The 18,060-nt window shown below is 34.5% G+C and overlaps 1 protein-coding gene across 1 annotated transcript in view; it reads right to left on the reverse strand.

Moving 5' to 3' along the window:
- Positions 1-18,060, reverse strand: part of LOC107588453 (slit homolog 1 protein-like) — a 69,118-nt gene that overhangs the window by 14,629 nt on the left and 36,429 nt on the right. Inside the window, exons 24-31 of the mRNA XM_016276552.1 lie at positions 17,343-17,414; positions 17,148-17,219; positions 8,611-8,774; positions 8,422-8,546; positions 6,330-6,424; positions 3,382-3,521; positions 3,208-3,304; positions 894-1,031 (exon numbers count right to left, since the gene is read on the reverse strand). Coding sequence (XP_016132038.1) covers positions 894-1,031; positions 3,208-3,304; positions 3,382-3,521; positions 6,330-6,424; positions 8,422-8,546; positions 8,611-8,774; positions 17,148-17,219; positions 17,343-17,414 — 903 coding nt within the window. The remainder of the gene's footprint in view (positions 1-893; positions 1,032-3,207; positions 3,305-3,381; positions 3,522-6,329; positions 6,425-8,421; positions 8,547-8,610; positions 8,775-17,147; positions 17,220-17,342; positions 17,415-18,060) is intronic.

Genomic DNA, 18,060 nt, shown 5'->3' on the forward strand with positions numbered 1-18,060 from the left:
ATCTATCTATCTATCTATCTATCTATCTATCTATCTATCTATCTATCTATCTATCTATCTATCTATCTATCTATCCATACACCTGTCTGTCTGTCTGTCTGTCTGTCTGTCTATCTATCTATCCATACACCTGTCCAGTATCTATCTATCTATCTATCTATCTATCTATCTATCTATCTATCTATCTATCTATCTATCTATCTATCTATCTATCTATCTACCTGTCCAATATCTATCTATCTATCTATATAATAATGTAATATAAAAAAGATTAATATAGACATCGCATTGAAAATTATATAATATTTTAACAAAATATAAATCATATTAAAATATTATAACAAACTACTTAAGCACTGCAAAAATATCAAAATGAAATTCATTAAAGAGGCGTATTTAAGTCATCGTATGTATTAACTGGATTTTAATGTATTTTTGAATTAATTAACATAATAAATTAAGTGTCATGTCATTGACAGATATTAATAGGCAGGACTAATTAATATTTTATACAGTGAAAAAGAAACATGGAGTAACATGAAAATCTAGAAACACTGAGAACATTTTTAACATTATGCTATAATGAAATGTTATTTCTTTAAAAAGTCTATTAAATAAACATGTGGTAATGCCTACTGAACATTTGAAATAAGAGAAAATATATTTTGTTCACTGTATCCATTTTATGTCAAATATAAAACATTTTTGTTATCTATAAAAAATAATTTAAAAACATTTTAAAGTTAGTTTATATCAAAAATTTTAAATTATATATAGAATATCACATTAGTACACTTCAAGCTTAATATATTTTATATTAGTCTTTCATATTAAATAACCATGACAATGAACTGAAATGAATTTGACTGTAATGTAATGTGGTTTTGACTCACCTGTAGCCCTGAGGACAGATGCACGTGTATCCGGCCACATGATCCACACAGAGCGCTCCGTTCTGACAGTAATGACCCTCACATTCATTATAATCCACACTGCAGTCGTCGCCCACAAAACCCGGTGGACAGATGCATCTAAACACAAACACACAAGGTCAGAAATCTCATTTATTTCATTATTTGAATGACCTTAAATGCTGCTTTTCAGCTGAAAGGCCTATTCACACACGACAGCAAATATTTGCCATAAACAGGATCGTGAATAGAAACGGCATTCCTACGGAGCGACAAAATTCATCAGGTGAAAGAACAAGTTAGTTGATTTTTTTCTTCATCAGAAACACTTTAAAAGTTGATAAAATTCTATTTATTTTACTCTCCTAAATACCTGATATTCAACGGTTTTAAATACATTTTTCAAACTGTATTTTACAAGTTTTGGGGGGGTCGTACCACCTGACATTTTACAGCCATTTTACTAACATTGCTTGTCATAAAAAGGTCAAATTATTATTATTATTTTATCTATTTTTTTTCTACAGCATATTGGTTATCACATGACTTTAATTTACTGTACTGTACTGTTTTTAATGGTAATAATAGTTTTTATATTTATAATAATATTATTTAATATTTATAATATTTATGATGATTAATATGAAAGAGAAATACTTTATATAAAATATTATACAACAACTTTATTTTTAAGTAACATTTTCATTTCATATAAATAATATACACGTATCTTTTATATTTCATTTATATTTTATATAAAATATTTAAACACACTACCATTCAAATGTACACAAAGAATTGTTTTCATATCAATATGAATATTATTTTTATATATACAACATTTTTATTATTTTATATTTATACAATTTTACGATGGTTAATAAAAAAGAAAAATATTTTATATAAAATATCATACAACAGCTTTATTTTTAAGTAACATTTTTATTTCACATAAATAATATATAAATAAAATACCTTTTATATTTGATTAATATTTTTTTTTTTATTTATTTTTTTTTAATCTCTTTATTTACATTTTCTTAAAACAACACACACCTTTATTTTTAAGTAACATTTTCATTTCATATAAATAATATACACGTATCTTTTATATTTCATTTATATTTTATATAAAATATTTAAACACACTACCATTCAAATGTACACAAAGAATTGTTTTCATATCAATATGAATATTATTTTTATATATACAACATTTTTATTATTTTATATTTATACAATTTTACGATGGTTAATAAAAAAGAAAAATATTTTATATAAAATATCATACAACAGCTTTATTTTTAAGTAACATTTTTATTTCACATAAATAATATATAAATAAAATACCTTTTATATTTGATTAATATTTTATACGTACAATACCGTTCAAATGTTTGGTGTCAGTAAGATTTCTTTTTCTATTAATATATAAAAATTAATAATTTTTCTCAGCAAGAATGCAACAGATTGTTCAAAAGGGACAGTACAGACATTTGGAATATTACAAAAGATTTCTATTTCAAATTAATTCTGTTTATTGAAATTTCTATTCGTCAAAGAGTCAAGAGAGGGAAAAAAAATCCACAAAGCATTAAAAACTGATAGTAATAATACATGTTTCCTGAACAGCGAATCAACACATTAGGATGATTTCTGAAGAATCACGTGACACTAAACCCACTTCGAAATATATTTGAACAGAAAACAATAAATAATATATAAATAAAATACCTTTTATATTTGATTAATATTTTATACGTACAATACCGTTCAAATGTTTGGTGTCAGTAAGATTTCTTTTTCTATTAATATATAAAAATTAATCATTTTTCTCAGCAAGAATGCAACAGATTGTTCAAAAGGGACAGTACAGACATTTGGAATATTACAAAATATTTCTATTTCAAATTAATTCTGTTTATTGAAATTTCTATTCGTCAAAGAGTCAAGAGAGGGAAAAAAAATCCACAAAGCATTAAAAACTGATAGTAATAATACATGTTTCCTGAACAGCGAATCAACACATTAGGATGATTTCTGAAGAATCACGTGACACTAAACCCACTTCGAAATATATTTGAACAGAAAACAGCTATTTCACAATAGTACCGTATTTCTGATCAAATGAATGCAGACTTTGAGAAACATTAAAACATCTCAAAATCTATAAATGGCAGTGCATGATATGTGCATATACTGTTAATTAATGTATTATTTTGATTGAAATATTTCATATGAAGTGTTTTCTCAATTTTTTATAACAAGCATCTTATGATTAGTGTCCTGCGCTCACTTGGGTCCCGTGACGGTGGGTATGCAGGTGGATCCGCGCTGACAGGGGTTCTGACCCGGATAACACAGATCCTCCTCGTACTCCTCACACTTCTGGCCTGTAACACACATCAAGCCTTGCTTCACCAGAGCAGAAGAGCTCAGCATAAACCAGTCATGCCTCACTAGCACTGACCTGAGAAGGGCTGCGGACACACGCAGCTGTAGTTTCCCACTCCGTCCACACAGATGCTGCCATTCTCACACCTGTTCTCCACACAATCATCAACATCCACCTCACAGAACTGCCCAGAGAACCCCACAGGACACCAGCAGCTGGAGACACACAGAGTCAGACACTGCTGTAGTGTCTAGCTTTAGACTTCAGTGAGGTGAGTGAGTGTGTGTGTGTGTGTGTGTGTTCATTCTCACACCTGTTCTCCACACAATCATCAACATCCACCTCACAGAACTGCCCAGAGAACCCCACAGGACACCAGCAGCTGGAGACACACAGAGTCAGACACTGCTGTAGTGTCTAGCTTTAGACTTCAGTGAGGTGAGTGAGTGTGTGTGTGTGTGTGTGTGTGTGTTTTGTGCATGTTTATGTGGTTTATGAGGACACAAATTTGTATAATAACATGGGTATGACATAGGTATTACAACGAGAAGGTGATTTATGAGGACATTTTCAGTTTCCCCGTAATTCAAAAGGCTTATAAATCATTCAGAATGAGTTTTTTTGAAAATCTAAAAATGCAGAAAGTTTCCTGTGAGGGGTAGGTTTAGGGGTAGGGTTGGTGTAGGGCAATAGAATATACGGTCTGTACAGTAGAAAAACCATTACGCCTATGGAGAGTCCCCATAAACCATAAAAACAAACCTGAGTGTGTGTGTGTGTGTGTGTGTGTGTTCGCACCTGAAGCCTTGTCTAGCCTCGTCGCTGTAGCAGCTTCCTCCGTTCACACATGGATCGCCTTCACAAGCGCTGACGGAAAGCTCACAGTTTCTCCCCTGGAAACACCAGCAGAGAGGCTTTCAAACCAACGCTCCTCCAAAACATGAGTTTTACTGACAGTAGCTGTGGCATCCCTGCAGAAAATCACTCTCAAATGTGTTTTCGAAACGAGCACAAGCAGTGTCTACTGTCTGTTTACTGTGGATGTCTGTAGGGAATGGCTTCGTATGGGGCAAGTGTTCATTTTTGGTGCTTATGTTTTATAGAAATGTGTTATTTGAGACATTTCATTGCTTCAAGGAGTCTAAAGAAAATCATTTTAGAAGCTGGACTGCTTTTCTGGATATGCTCGTTTTCCTGAGGGTCGAAAAATAAGGCTTTATATGGTCAAAATTATAATGATAATAATAATAAAAAAACAGATGACATACACTACCCATCAAAGGTTTTCGAACAGTAAGATTTTTAATGTTTTTTTAAAGAAGTCTGGAAGTCTCTTCTGCTAATCAAGCCTGCATTTATTTGATCCAAAAAACAGCAAAATTATAGAAATTATTAATACTGTTGTTTAGCAAGGATGCTTTAACTTGATCAAAAGTGATAATAAAGACATTTATAATGTTACAAAAGCTTTCTGTTTCAGATAAACGCTGTTCTTCTGAACTTTCTATTCATCAAAGAAACCTGAAAAAATTATACTCAGCTGTTTTAAACATAATAATAATAATAATAAATGTTTCTTGAAGTTTCAGTGAATGATTTCTGAAGGATCATGTGAGTAATGATGCTGAAAATTCAGCTTTGAAATCGCAGGAATAAATGACATTTTAAAATATATTCAAATATAAAGAGAGTTATTTTAAATAGAAAAAATATATTTCAAAATGTTACTGATTTTGCTGTATTTTGGATCAAAATAAATGCAGGCTTGGTGAGCAGAAGAGACTTCTTTAAAAAAACATAAAAAATCTTACTGTTCAAAAACTTTTGACTGGAAGCGTAATAAAATTAAATAAATTAAAATTAAAAATAAATAAATAACAGATGACAAAATCACAACTTTAAACAAAAAAACACAAATTTGATTGAAATTGAAATGTTGTCTATTTTACTCAAAGTACTAAAATGACTACAATGGAAACAAAAATAAATGAAAGTTGAACAGAAACATAAAATTAAAAATGAATAAAAATTACTAAACCACATAACAAAATCACTAAAACTTAAGCTAAACACTAAAATAACTCAATTAGATTTCTTTTATATTTCTGTATTTTTTGTAGATTTTTCCAAGTAGCTTTATTTTGTATCAACATGAAATATATTTCACAATTTATTTTACTTCTAGAATGTGATGTGCTCCTGCAGTAAAAAGTATATATATAAAAAGAAATTAGAACTATTAAAAAAATTTTTTGTTGATGTTAATTCACTTTAAACTTTAAGGGAAAACACTTTAAAGTGCAAAATGAAAATTTGCTGAAAGTTTGTTTCTTCACTGGCACTCATTCATCCTTTGACGGCACCCATTCACAATGAGAATGAGAGTGCAAACAGCTGCTAGAAACAACAAAATATTTGTTTAGAGCTGTTTGGACTGTAAAAGCTGCCTGATCTGTGCAGATTTCTCTCCCGATTCAGACCAGACCACTTTTTCACTGGAGAAACCAATATTATGAATTATAGACTCGTGTTTTAGCTGGAAGCAATGGTTTAAAGTAAAAAAATGTCTTAATGATGGATTTATTTTAGCTTTTGGCTTCACAAGACATTAACTGATGGACTGGAGTGGTGTGGATTACTTGTGGATTATTGTGATGTTTTTATCAGCTGTTTGGACTCTCATTCTTGTGTGTGTGTTTTGTGCATGTTTATGTGGTTTATGAGGACACAAATTTGTATAATAACATGGGTATGACATAGGTATTACAACGAGAAGGTGATTTATGAGGACATTTTCAGTTTCCCCGTAATTCAAAAGGCTTATAAATCATTCAGAATGAGTTTTTTTGAAAATCTAAAAATGCAGAAAGTTTCCTGTGAGGGGTAGGTTTAGGGGTAGGGTTGGTGTAGGGCAATAGAATATACGGTCTGTACAGTAGAAAAACCATTACGCCTATGGAGAGTCCCCATAAACCATAAAAACAAACCTGAGTGTGTGTGTGTGTGTGTGTGTGTGTTCGCACCTGAAGCCTTGTCTAGCCTCGTCGCTGTAGCAGCTTCCTCCGTTCACACATGGATCGCCTTCACAAGCGCTGACGGAAAGCTCACAGTTTCTCCCCTGGAAACACCAGCAGAGAGGCTTTCAAACCAACGCTCCTCCAAAACATGAGTTTTACTGACAGTAGCTGTGGCATCCCTGCAGAAAATCACTCTCAAATGTGTTTTCGAAACGAGCACAAGCAGTGTCTACTGTCTGTTTACTGTGGATGTCTGTAGGGAATGGCTTCGTATGGGGCAAGTGTTCATTTTTGGTGCTTATGTTTTATAGAAATGTGTTATTTGAGACATTTCATTGCTTCAAGGAGTCTAAAGAAAATCATTTTAGAAGCTGGACTGCTTTTCTGGATATGCTCGTTTTCCTGAGGGTCGAAAAATAAGGCTTTATATGGTCAAAATTATAATGATAATAATAATAAAAAAACAGATGACATACACTACCCATCAAAGGTTTTCGAACAGTAAGATTTTTAATGTTTTTTTAAAGAAGTCTGGAAGTCTCTTCTGCTAATCAAGCCTGCATTTATTTGATCCAAAAAACAGCAAAATTATAGAAATTATTAATACTGTTGTTTAGCAAGGATGCTTTAACTTGATCAAAAGTGATAATAAAGACATTTATAATGTTACAAAAGCTTTCTGTTTCAGATAAACGCTGTTCTTCTGAACTTTCTATTCATCAAAGAAACCTGAAAAAATTATACTCAGCTGTTTTAAACATAATAATAATAATAATAAATGTTTCTTGAAGTTTCAGTGAATGATTTCTGAAGGATCATGTGAGTAATGATGCTGAAAATTCAGCTTTGAAATCGCAGGAATAAATGACATTTTAAAATATATTCAAATATAAAGAGAGTTATTTTAAATAGAAAAAATATATTTCAAAATGTTACTGATTTTGCTGTATTTTGGATCAAAATAAATGCAGGCTTGGTGAGCAGAAGAGACTTCTTTAAAAAAACATAAAAAATCTTACTGTTCAAAAACTTTTGACTGGAAGCGTAATAAAATTAAATAAATTAAAATTAAAAATAAATAAATAACAGATGACAAAATCACAACTTTAAACAAAAAAACACAAATTTGATTGAAATTGAAATGTTGTCTATTTTACTCAAAGTACTAAAATGACTACAATGGAAACAAAAATAAATGAAAGTTGAACAGAAACATAAAATTAAAAATGAATAAAAATTACTAAACCACATAACAAAATCACTAAAACTTAAGCTAAACACTAAAATAACTCAATTAGATTTCTTTTATATTTCTGTATTTTTTGTAGATTTTTCCAAGTAGCTTTATTTTGTATCAACATGAAATATATTTCACAATTTATTTTACTTCTAGAATGTGATGTGCTCCTGCAGTAAAAAGTATATATATAAAAAGAAATTAGAACTATTAAAAAAAATTTTTGTTGATGTTAATTCACTTTAAACTTTAAGGGAAAACACTTTAAAGTGCAAAATGAAAATTTGCTGAAAGTTTGTTTCTTCACTGGCACTCATTCATCCTTTGACGGCACCCATTCACAATGAGAATGAGAGTGCAAACAGCTGCTAGAAACAACAAAATATTTGTTTAGAGCTGTTTGGACTGTAAAAGCTGCCTGATCTGTGCAGATTTCTCTCCCGATTCAGACCAGACCACTTTTTCACTGGAGAAACCAATATTATGAATTATAGACTCGTGTTTTAGCTGGAAGCAATGGTTTAAAGTAAAAAAATGTCTTAATGATGGATTTATTTTAGCTTTTGGCTTCACAAGACATTAACTGATGGACTGGAGTGGTGTGGATTACTTGTGGATTATTGTGATGTTTTTATCAGCTGTTTGGACTCTCATTCTGACGGCACCCATTCACTTTGGTGAGACAGTGATGTAATGCTACATTTCTCCAAATCTGATGAAGAAACAAACTCATCTACATCTCATATGACCTGAGGATGAGGACATCTTCAGCAAATATTCATTTCGGGGTGAGCTATTTCTCTAAGTGTGCTGCAGTTAAATGATCAGGTATTGAAGCAGTAGCATGTTCACTCTCAGGACCTTGTATCCCTGCGGGCAGCTGCACTTGTACTGGTGTAGCGGGTCGCTGTGGCACCGGCCGTGATTCTGGCAGGGGTTTGACGAACACGGGCTGCATTTCTCCGACACGTACGGATCCACAGGACCTGAGGGAGAGCAGATGCTCAGAGACGGTGTCTTCTCTCTGAGACGGCGGGCTCAGTCACGCACCTGTGCACTGGAAGCTGTTTCCCGGCGTGGTGAGCAGCAGCTTGCCCTCCATGCCCTGCGGCCCGGCGCAGCGGGCGATTCCGGGCTCCTTGTAGCCACTCTTCACCCAGTCAGAGAGCCAGCGCAAGCGGCAGTCACAGTACAGCGGGTTCGCCCCGATCGCCCTGAGAAACACACACACACACAAACAAACAAACATGTTTACTTAGCTATCTAAATGGGGACATTCCATAGGCGGAATAATGCCTTTATACTGGTTTTTATACTGTTCAAACTGTATGTGCTATTGCCCTACACCTAAACCTACCCCTTACAGGAAACTTTGTGCATTTTTACAATTTAAAAAAACCTTTGTTTACTTAATTTTTAAACCAGTTTTACAAAAGAGGACGTCCCCAAAGGGAGGTTTTTGGAGATTTTGTCAGGTTTTGCTCACTCGTACAGAGACACATACACACACACACACTCTCACACACAGCCTCACACACACACTCACACACACACACACACACACACACACACATGTTGTGTTTCCATGTTTTATGGGGACATTCCATAGGCGTAATGGTTTTTATACTGTACAAACTGTATGTGCTATTGCCCTACACCTAACCCTACCCCTTACAGGAAACTTTGTGCATTTTTACTTTCTCAAAAAAACTCATTCTGTATGATTTATAAGCTTGTTTCCTCATGGGGACCTCAAAAATTTGACATTTGGTCCCCATAACGTGACAAATACCAGGTACGCACACACACACACACACACAGTGCCCTTCCGTTAGTTCTGTGTAGTATCCGTTCATCAGCTAACAAAGAAACTGGGCTAAGCCCTTTTGAAGTGATCACAGGTAGACCAATGTCACTACCAGGCACTCCAGATCTTGTGGAAGCAGATGTACATTTAATGTCAGATTCTCTTTTGACATATTGTATGGCTTTGACTGAAGCAGTACAAATGGCACAAAATCAGGTTCAGGATGCATGGAAATTGCCTCCAGAGGGGGGACATAGTATTGTCCCAGTGCAAATAGTTTATGTAAAAAAAATAACAACATTCAGGTCTAGAACCAAGATGGGATGGTCCTTGTGTGGTCTTATTATTTACCCCTTCAGCAGTAAAGTTGCTAGGTAAAACTAGATGGACAAATATTAGTCACTGTAAATTAGCTTATGCTCCCAAATCTTAAACAAACTGGCGAAATGCTGTAGGATGGAGTCATGAGGAAGAACCTTGTCTTTTAGTGACTTGGGGGCCACCCTCATGATGAAGATATGGTGGGTGGGGGCAACAATGATTAGCTTACACCAGACTACAGTTTAGTCGCCAGATAGATTCTATGGTAGCAGGGAGTCAAAACAAATTATTTCCTAACTAAATTGTTTAAACAAAGTTGTTTTTATGGCCATGAAGCTCTCTTGTTTTTATGTTTTCGCAGATTTATGTCGGCGGCCTTCAAGAAATTTGCTGAAAGATTTAGGCCTTATCATACTGAGAACTCTCCTTGGCGACAACCACCAGCAGACAGAATAGCTGGAACTTCGCTGCATTTCCAGCCTCGAGATTCTGCCGGAAGGACAGACTGGCAAGAGTTTGTGAATTCCGGTTGGGTGTCTTCATTCCGTGAACAGAGACATTCTGGGCTTCAGGAATCACAACTAGAACGGTTGCAAGTGTTGTCACATGACAGAACTATATTAGCCGTGGGTTTCACATTTGTTCGGGATGATTCATGGATTCATCACCCTGAAAATCGACCAAGCTGGACTTTAACTGTATGCACTCAGTATCTATTTTGGCCCTCAATCAACATATGTACAGGGGTATTGAAATTTAAACCACATAGCTGTCATACAAGATTTCCCCCTGAATCTAGATTAAAACCAGGCCAGTGGATCATTTTTAACTATTACACTGAAGGGTATGAGCCAAACTAACATGAACATGATGTTAGTTTCCATACTGATTCATAATTCAGATCCATTGTTCCATCCATGGTTGGAACCTCACAGTGATCTTAATTCGGCATTAACTCTAGCTCATACATATGCTAAGGTGCTTAATATTTCCAATTGTTGGATATGTCAATCTTTCCCGCAATCATCTACATCATGGCCTCTGTATGCACATCCATTACCACTGTCTGATTTGATCTCCATTACTAAACAAAGTAACGTGGGTAAAATTAGTAATCGTTTTGGTAATCAACACCTCTATCATTGAACACTCCAATTTCATGATGATTTTTGGGGATTCCAATTGAACCAAACCACAAGGTGAAGCTGGTGCCAAGTGCACGATTATGGAACCACTGATAATGTCAAACCTTACAGATGTGTTTTTAAGGTTGTTGAATATTCATGGGAAAGCAGATTGCCATTCACAAGCAGTGTATGTCACTACAGGAATTGTTCTCACCCTCATTTTAATTCCTGGCGTTTGCCTGCATACAACAGTACTGAATCAAGCCATCCATTTGCTCTTAATGTGAAATTCGAAGGGAATTCTTCCTGGTGCATTGAAGGGAACGGGGTAAACAATTCCAAACTAGAAGTGCGTCTCCAATTTTCCAGATATGACAAAACTCTTCTGATAATGGCAAATGAAACACTCATTGCTACACACTTTGTTTGTGGTAACAAAGCTTATCCATTCCTTCCTAAGGGATCCACAATTTAGCTAAAGTTTTGCATGAACAAATAGCTAAACTTAATGAAGATCATGGTCTTTTCTCAACTGATTGGGACTAGGGATGTTCCTTTCGGTTATTTTTCCTAACCGACAACCGACGCTCGTTAACCGATTATTAACCGTTAACCGACAAGATTATTTAAAATTAGGATTTAATTAAATTAGAAAGGATAAATCTCTGTGACCCGTTAAAAAAATACTAACATTTGTTTCCCGGGGATTAAGTTTAAATGTGCAAAAAGCAGCAAACAACAGAACATGAGGATTCACTGGTCATCATATCACATCACGCACCTGCAGCGCTTCTGTCAGCGGAGAAAAACATAATAAAACTAGGCTATATATATATATATATATATATATATATATATATATATAGTATATAACGATAAATAGGCCTATACGAGAAATATATTTTTACTTAAATAATAAATTAAGAAAACGAAAGAAAAACTGTGCAACAAGTAGCCTAGTATGCAGAGTTTCGGTTCATTTTTGTGCTGCGCGAAAGGAAACAGACGGCAGAAAGCTGCATCCTATTTTTCTTTAGGCTTATTTTACAAAAGCACAAAGATTTGTTTTTATTGTGAATGTACACAAATAAAGGCAAACCTTTTACAATTCCGATTATCTTTATGACTAAAAGGAGAAGTTGCTTCCACTGTTAGAATAAAAAAATTATAATGATTGTGCCGGCACCGCATGCACGCACAATTAAGCATTGCTACCTTGACAATGCAGCCTGTTCATTATCATAATAAAATACAGTCAGTCAAACATATGGAAAAAAACACACTGCTCAAAAATGTTATGCTTAAATATGTAGTAAAATCTGTGCCGTTAAAGGTCCCATATTTTACACCTTTCTGAGTTTTATTTTAGGTTTTGATATCCTTAAGAATATATATTTGCGGTAAAAGTACCAAAAACCATCTCAATATATTTTTACAGCTCTTCTCTCAGGAGCTCTGCTGAGAACAGGTCGATTTTGGCCTGTCTAATTAATATTCATGAGCCTCTCTTCTGATTGGCCTGTTGTTTTCTGAGTGACGCATGGCCAGGCCAACCACAGGTAACTACGGTCAGTCGACGTCACAGCGCTAGCTGGAGGCAGCAAAACAAAGAGAAAACTGGAGGCGGCCTATTCAAACCAGCACAGATTTGGCTACATAGGAGCTTAAAATATCATCTTGTTGTGATGTTGGGTGCCAGAATCGACGTAACACAGCCTCAAATTAGAAATTTGATGGCATATCTGCTGCCACTGCCAGACAAAAAAACGACGACAGCTGTGGTTAAACGCGATAAAACGAGCCGACTGGACAGAAACGATCGTCAAAAATGCTTGTGATTGCAGCACACACTTCTTATCAGAAAAGGTTCAATAAAGTATTGTCTTTTGTTGTTATGGGCGCGTCTACAAATTTCTTGCCATATGTCTATGTTTCTTGCATCTCACGACTATGTCGTGTATGAAATAATGTCTGTGTGCATGTGTGTAAAACAACAAACTGACGATTTATATATAGTGATTTGTAATTGTATATACATTGTGATTAATTGTGGCTGGAACAATAATGTAGCTGTAAAAATAGTTTCCTGCTGAAATAGAAATGTATATACATCTTCATCATGACTAGATAGACACGGTAAGTTTGTCTTTACTATACACGTTAGATGTGATCCACCTCATAGTAACAATCCTGTCAGATCGTCCATTATTTGAGTGAGAGTGTAACCTTACAGGTTGGCTGATCTGGTTTCGTGGTTAAAGTTTCGACATGTTTCCGTGTTGTTGTTGCTCAGCAATGGCATGGATGGGATGTTTTCTGGGGGTTTGGCAAAAGGAGAGTGGGACGGTGGGCGGTGCTCGGGGTGGTGATTGAAGGCGGTGACTGTGTAGTTCTGACGTCACCTTTTTACAGAAGTCACAACAGCTTGTGAAAAATCACAGCTACTTTATGCAGGCTGTGTGCATTTAACTGTGTACTGACTGTTTTGAAACTTAAAACATAGCACCTAGACCTCAGTTATCATGAAAAAAGCCAGGAAATTTCAGTTTTGACAATATGGGACCTTTAAGCGTTATTACTGTACCGCCGTGAATGATGTTATGCAAACCATTTTGTTTCACGTGGATATTGGAACGCGAGTGAAGTAGGCTACATAATAAATAATATTTTGGCATTCAAATACATCGCGAATACGGAAACATTTGATTTTGTGTGGAATAAGAGACCCAATGTTGGTTTCAGTTTCGTTTTAGCCTAAATGAATTTGTTTTGGCTTGTCGTTATTATTGCTATAGCTTCTTATATTTTTAATTCTTTTCAAAATACTGTTAATTGAAAAGCTTTGTTGTGGAGTGAGGGGAACTAAAATAGCCTAGCTATGTTTACAGTGTTTATTATAATGTTTGTAAACATTTCATGTCGGCATTAGGCCTATTTCTGAATGAAATAATAAAATGCGACTTAGACGCGACTTATGTTTTTTTTCTTCTTCCTCTTTTTTTTTTTAATACGCGTAGCGTATTTCAACGATGCAATAAACCTTTTAAAATATTTAGATAAATTACTAAAAAAAATAAATAAATGACTTTTTAAACCGTTTAACTGATTGTAGTAATCGGTCAAAATTCTTCACGGTCAGGTAGCGGTTAAGCGGTTAACTTGAACATCCCTAATTGGGACTCATGGTTTAAATCAATATTGGGGCCACTTTGGAATCATTTAAAAGCACCTTTGGTGGTCACAGTTTCGGGAGTGTTTATAATCTTGCTCTTGTATATGTAGCGTCTCGACCAATCTAACACACTAATTTTAATTTGATTTAACAAATCAATTATTCATTAGGTTAACAAATCGTCACAGTCCCCTCACTCAATAAACTGGATGCCAGGATGTCTGCTGAACACCAGGCCCTCTGGTCACCATGACAACTAATCATGATATCACTGGTTTTATTACGCCTCCAGGAATGTGAGTAGGATAACCCATTCTGTGTCCCCAGGACAAACGCACAGTAGAAATTGACTTTTCTACTAATTAATTCATAGGAAAACCTTTCTTTGAATGAACACACATTTTCTTCAGGCCATTCCGTAAGAGTGTTGATTTGTCTTGTCAGACGTTGTTTGACTGTCACAGGGCCATCAAGGCCATCACCCAGTGTTAGACACACTCCCCCAACCGATGCTGGTACGCAGCATGACAGAAATGACCTGTTCTTTTAAGAACATGTAGAAGGGAAAAGTATGGATTGGCCATCCAAACTTTTTTTAAAGATGTGTTTTGATAAAGATTATAAAAGTTTGCTTGCAATAATCATTTGACTTTGTCATATATGATTAAGAGGGGGGCGTGAAGGATCCTTAGATCCACACCTTAGTGTGTGTTGTGTTTTTGTTTTTTTTAATTCATTTATAATCATTTATTCACATAATCATTTCATAATCAGTAGTCATTCATATGAGTTATTATTTGATTATTTTTATTATTTGATTATTTTTACAATTTATCATTATATCATTTAAGTATTGTTATTGTTTATTCATTTATTATGTTTCTATATTCTATATTTCTTATTAATTTTCCCCAGCTTATGCCTTTTCATTGTTGTTCAATCTCATGCTTGTGGGGTTTCATGAATTGTTTTGTCTGTATGAATAGAGCTAGATAAGAGGGAACGTTTATGGAAACCCAGGGTTTATGGGATGTTGCTGTGAAGCAGTTTTGGTATAATGGTACTTGTTGAATTGGTGCTGGTCAGACGAAGTTTGAACATTGAGACATACGCAACTAAGATTGTCCAATAAACTCTGTTACTTTCATCACTTCGTCTCCTTCTTCTGCTCTTCTCTGGATTCCCTCTGTCAACTTTTTGATTGACAGAAGACTGTTAAACACTCGTTTTGGGTATTTTTGGATACCAGACAAGACTTGCTGTTGACAGGGTTTGGGTATTAACAGCGCAGCTGACTAGTTATTCTGTTACTGGACAAACTGATATTTTCTGACGGGATCTGGCGTCCGGGGCTGGATCCTAAATATTATCTGGCGTGGAGACCCGATCTAAATTAGATTTCCATTGATGTGTGGTTTGTTAGGACAGGACAATATTTGGCTCAAATACAACTATTTGAAAATCTGGAATCTGAGAGTGCAGAAAAAATCTAAATATTGAGAAAATCAGCTTTAAAGTTGTCCAAATGAAGTTCTTAGCAATGCATACTACTAATTAAAAATTAAGTTTTGATATATTTACGGTGGGAAATTTACAAAATATCTTTATGGAACTTGATCTTTACTTAATATCCTAATGATTTTTGGCATAAAAGAAAAATCAATAATTTTGACCCAAACAATGTATTGTTGACTATTGCTACAAATATACCCCAGCGACTTAACACTGCTTTTGTGCTCCAGGGTCACAAATGTCATACAATTAGTAATTTTTAATACTACTACTGCTAATAATAATAATAGTAATAATAATAATAATAATAATAATAACAATTTACAATCTGCAATACTTTAAAAAAAAAATGTTTTTACTCTCATCAGGTGAAATTTTAAACAACAACAAAAGCAAAAATAATACTTATCATAATACTCAATTTGCAACTAACTTAAATAAATTAGTAAAACTAAAATTATATATATATATATATATGTGTGTGTGTGTGTGTGCTGTCAAAATTAGCGCGTTAACGCAGACGATTCATTTTTCCAGTTTAACAGCATTAATAATATTTAATGCAGTTAAATATTCACCTTCAGTCATTAAACAAATATTAAAATATACTGTCTTTATGTTGTTTAGAGATTGAAAACTTTAATGTTAGGTGGGATTAATCGTGATTAATTTCGTGAAGAAATGTGCAATTAATTCTTTTTTTTTTAACTGATTGACAGCTCTAATATATTTATATATATATATATATATATATATTCAATATTACTATAATATTAGCACAGTGTATTATAAATAAAGTAATATAAAATAGACAGTAGTCTACAAAAAAATTATTGTATTACAGTGAAAATAATTTCATATTACTAAAAAAACTTAAACAAGAGATAAAAGTGAAAACAAGTATAATTTTGATTATGACAGTAAAACAAATGTAGTGAAATGTATTTAGTTCTCAAGAAAATTATGCCACAATCCAAAAAATTTAATACTTTAAAAAAAAAATGTTTTTACTCTCATCAGGTGAAATTTTAAACAACAACAAAAGCAAAAATAATACTTATCATAATACTCATAATAATAGATAATGATCATAATAATATGAATGTATATCATATAATATTAGAATATTATATTATCGATTATATATGACATATCAACAACATTATTATTATTATTAACAATAATATTATGATGATGATAATATGAATTAGGGCTGCACGATAAATCGCATGCGATATTTAATGCGATATATATTCAATATTACTATAATATTAGCACAGTGTATTATAAATAAAATAATATAAAATAGACAGTAGTCTACAAAAAAATTATTGTATTACAGTGAAAATAATTTCATATTACTAAAAAAACTTAAACAAGAGATAAAAGTGAAAACAAGTATAATTTTGATTATGACAGTAAAACAAATGTAGTGAAATGTATTTAGTTCTCAAGAAAATTATGCCACAATCCAAAAAATTTGCATCTTTGATCTAGATCAAACTATGATTGTTATTTCTTCTCTTGATTCTGGGGTGTAACGTGCCCTGGACATGTCTGACATGTATGTTATCATATACTGCGTGTGAGACAGACAGAAGCGTGATGCTGTGTGTGCAGGCGTGAATGTGAGACAGGTGAGACTCACAGGTGAGAGAGAGATGCTGCGTCTCTGAAGACTCCCTGGTGTAGTTCAGAAATATTGTTGCCATGGAGAGATCTGCAATAAACGGACAACAGCGAGGAGGAAACATGTGGGCTGAGAGCAGCTCAAACCATTGCATCTGTATGTTTGTCTGTGAGACAGTAAGAGTGTTTCAGAGCAGATCCAGTAAAAACTCACAGCAGGCGGAGAGAGGACAGGCCTCCAAACACCAGAGCAGGAATACAGCGCAGCGCGTTATAACTCAAGATCCTGCAAAACACCACAACACCATAAACACACACTCACAGCCAGCAGCCATCAGTGGAAGAGTGTGTGTGTGTGTGTGCGTGTGTGTGTGTGAGAGAGAGCGTGTGTGTGTGTGTGTGAGCGTGTGTGTGTGAGTGTGTGTGTGTGTGTGTGAGAGTGGGTGTGTGTGTGTGTGTGAGTGTGTGTGTGTGTGTGTGAGAGTGGGTGTGTGTGTGTGTGTGAGTGTGTGTGTGTGTGTGTGAGAGTGGGTGTGTGTGTGTGTGTGAGTGTGTGTGTGTGTGTGTGAGAGAGAGCGTGTGTGTGTGTGTTTGAGTGTGCGTGAGTGTGTGTGTGTGTGTAAGCGTGTACGTGTTTTTGTGACAAATGAGGACATAAATTTGTATAATGACAAAGGTATGACATAGGTATTACAAGGAGAAAATGACTTTTCAGGACATTATCCTATGTCCCCACTTTTCAAAACGCTTATAAATCACACAGAATGCAAGCGTGTGTGTGCGTGTGAGCGTGTGTGTGCGTGTGTGTATGAGCGTGTGTGCACGTGTGTGTGTGCGTGTGTGTGATTGCGTGTGTGTGTGTGCGAGCGTGTGGGTGTGTGAGCGTGTGTGTGTGTGTGAGCGTGTGTGTGTGTGTGAGCGTGTGTGTGTGT

The sequence above is a fragment of the Sinocyclocheilus grahami genome, unplaced genomic scaffold (assembly GCF_001515645.1).
Source record: "Sinocyclocheilus grahami isolate Dianchi unplaced genomic scaffold, SAMN03320097.WGS_v1.1 scaffold103.1, whole genome shotgun sequence".
In the NCBI taxonomy this organism is placed as follows: Eukaryota; Metazoa; Chordata; class Actinopteri; order Cypriniformes; family Cyprinidae; genus Sinocyclocheilus; species Sinocyclocheilus grahami.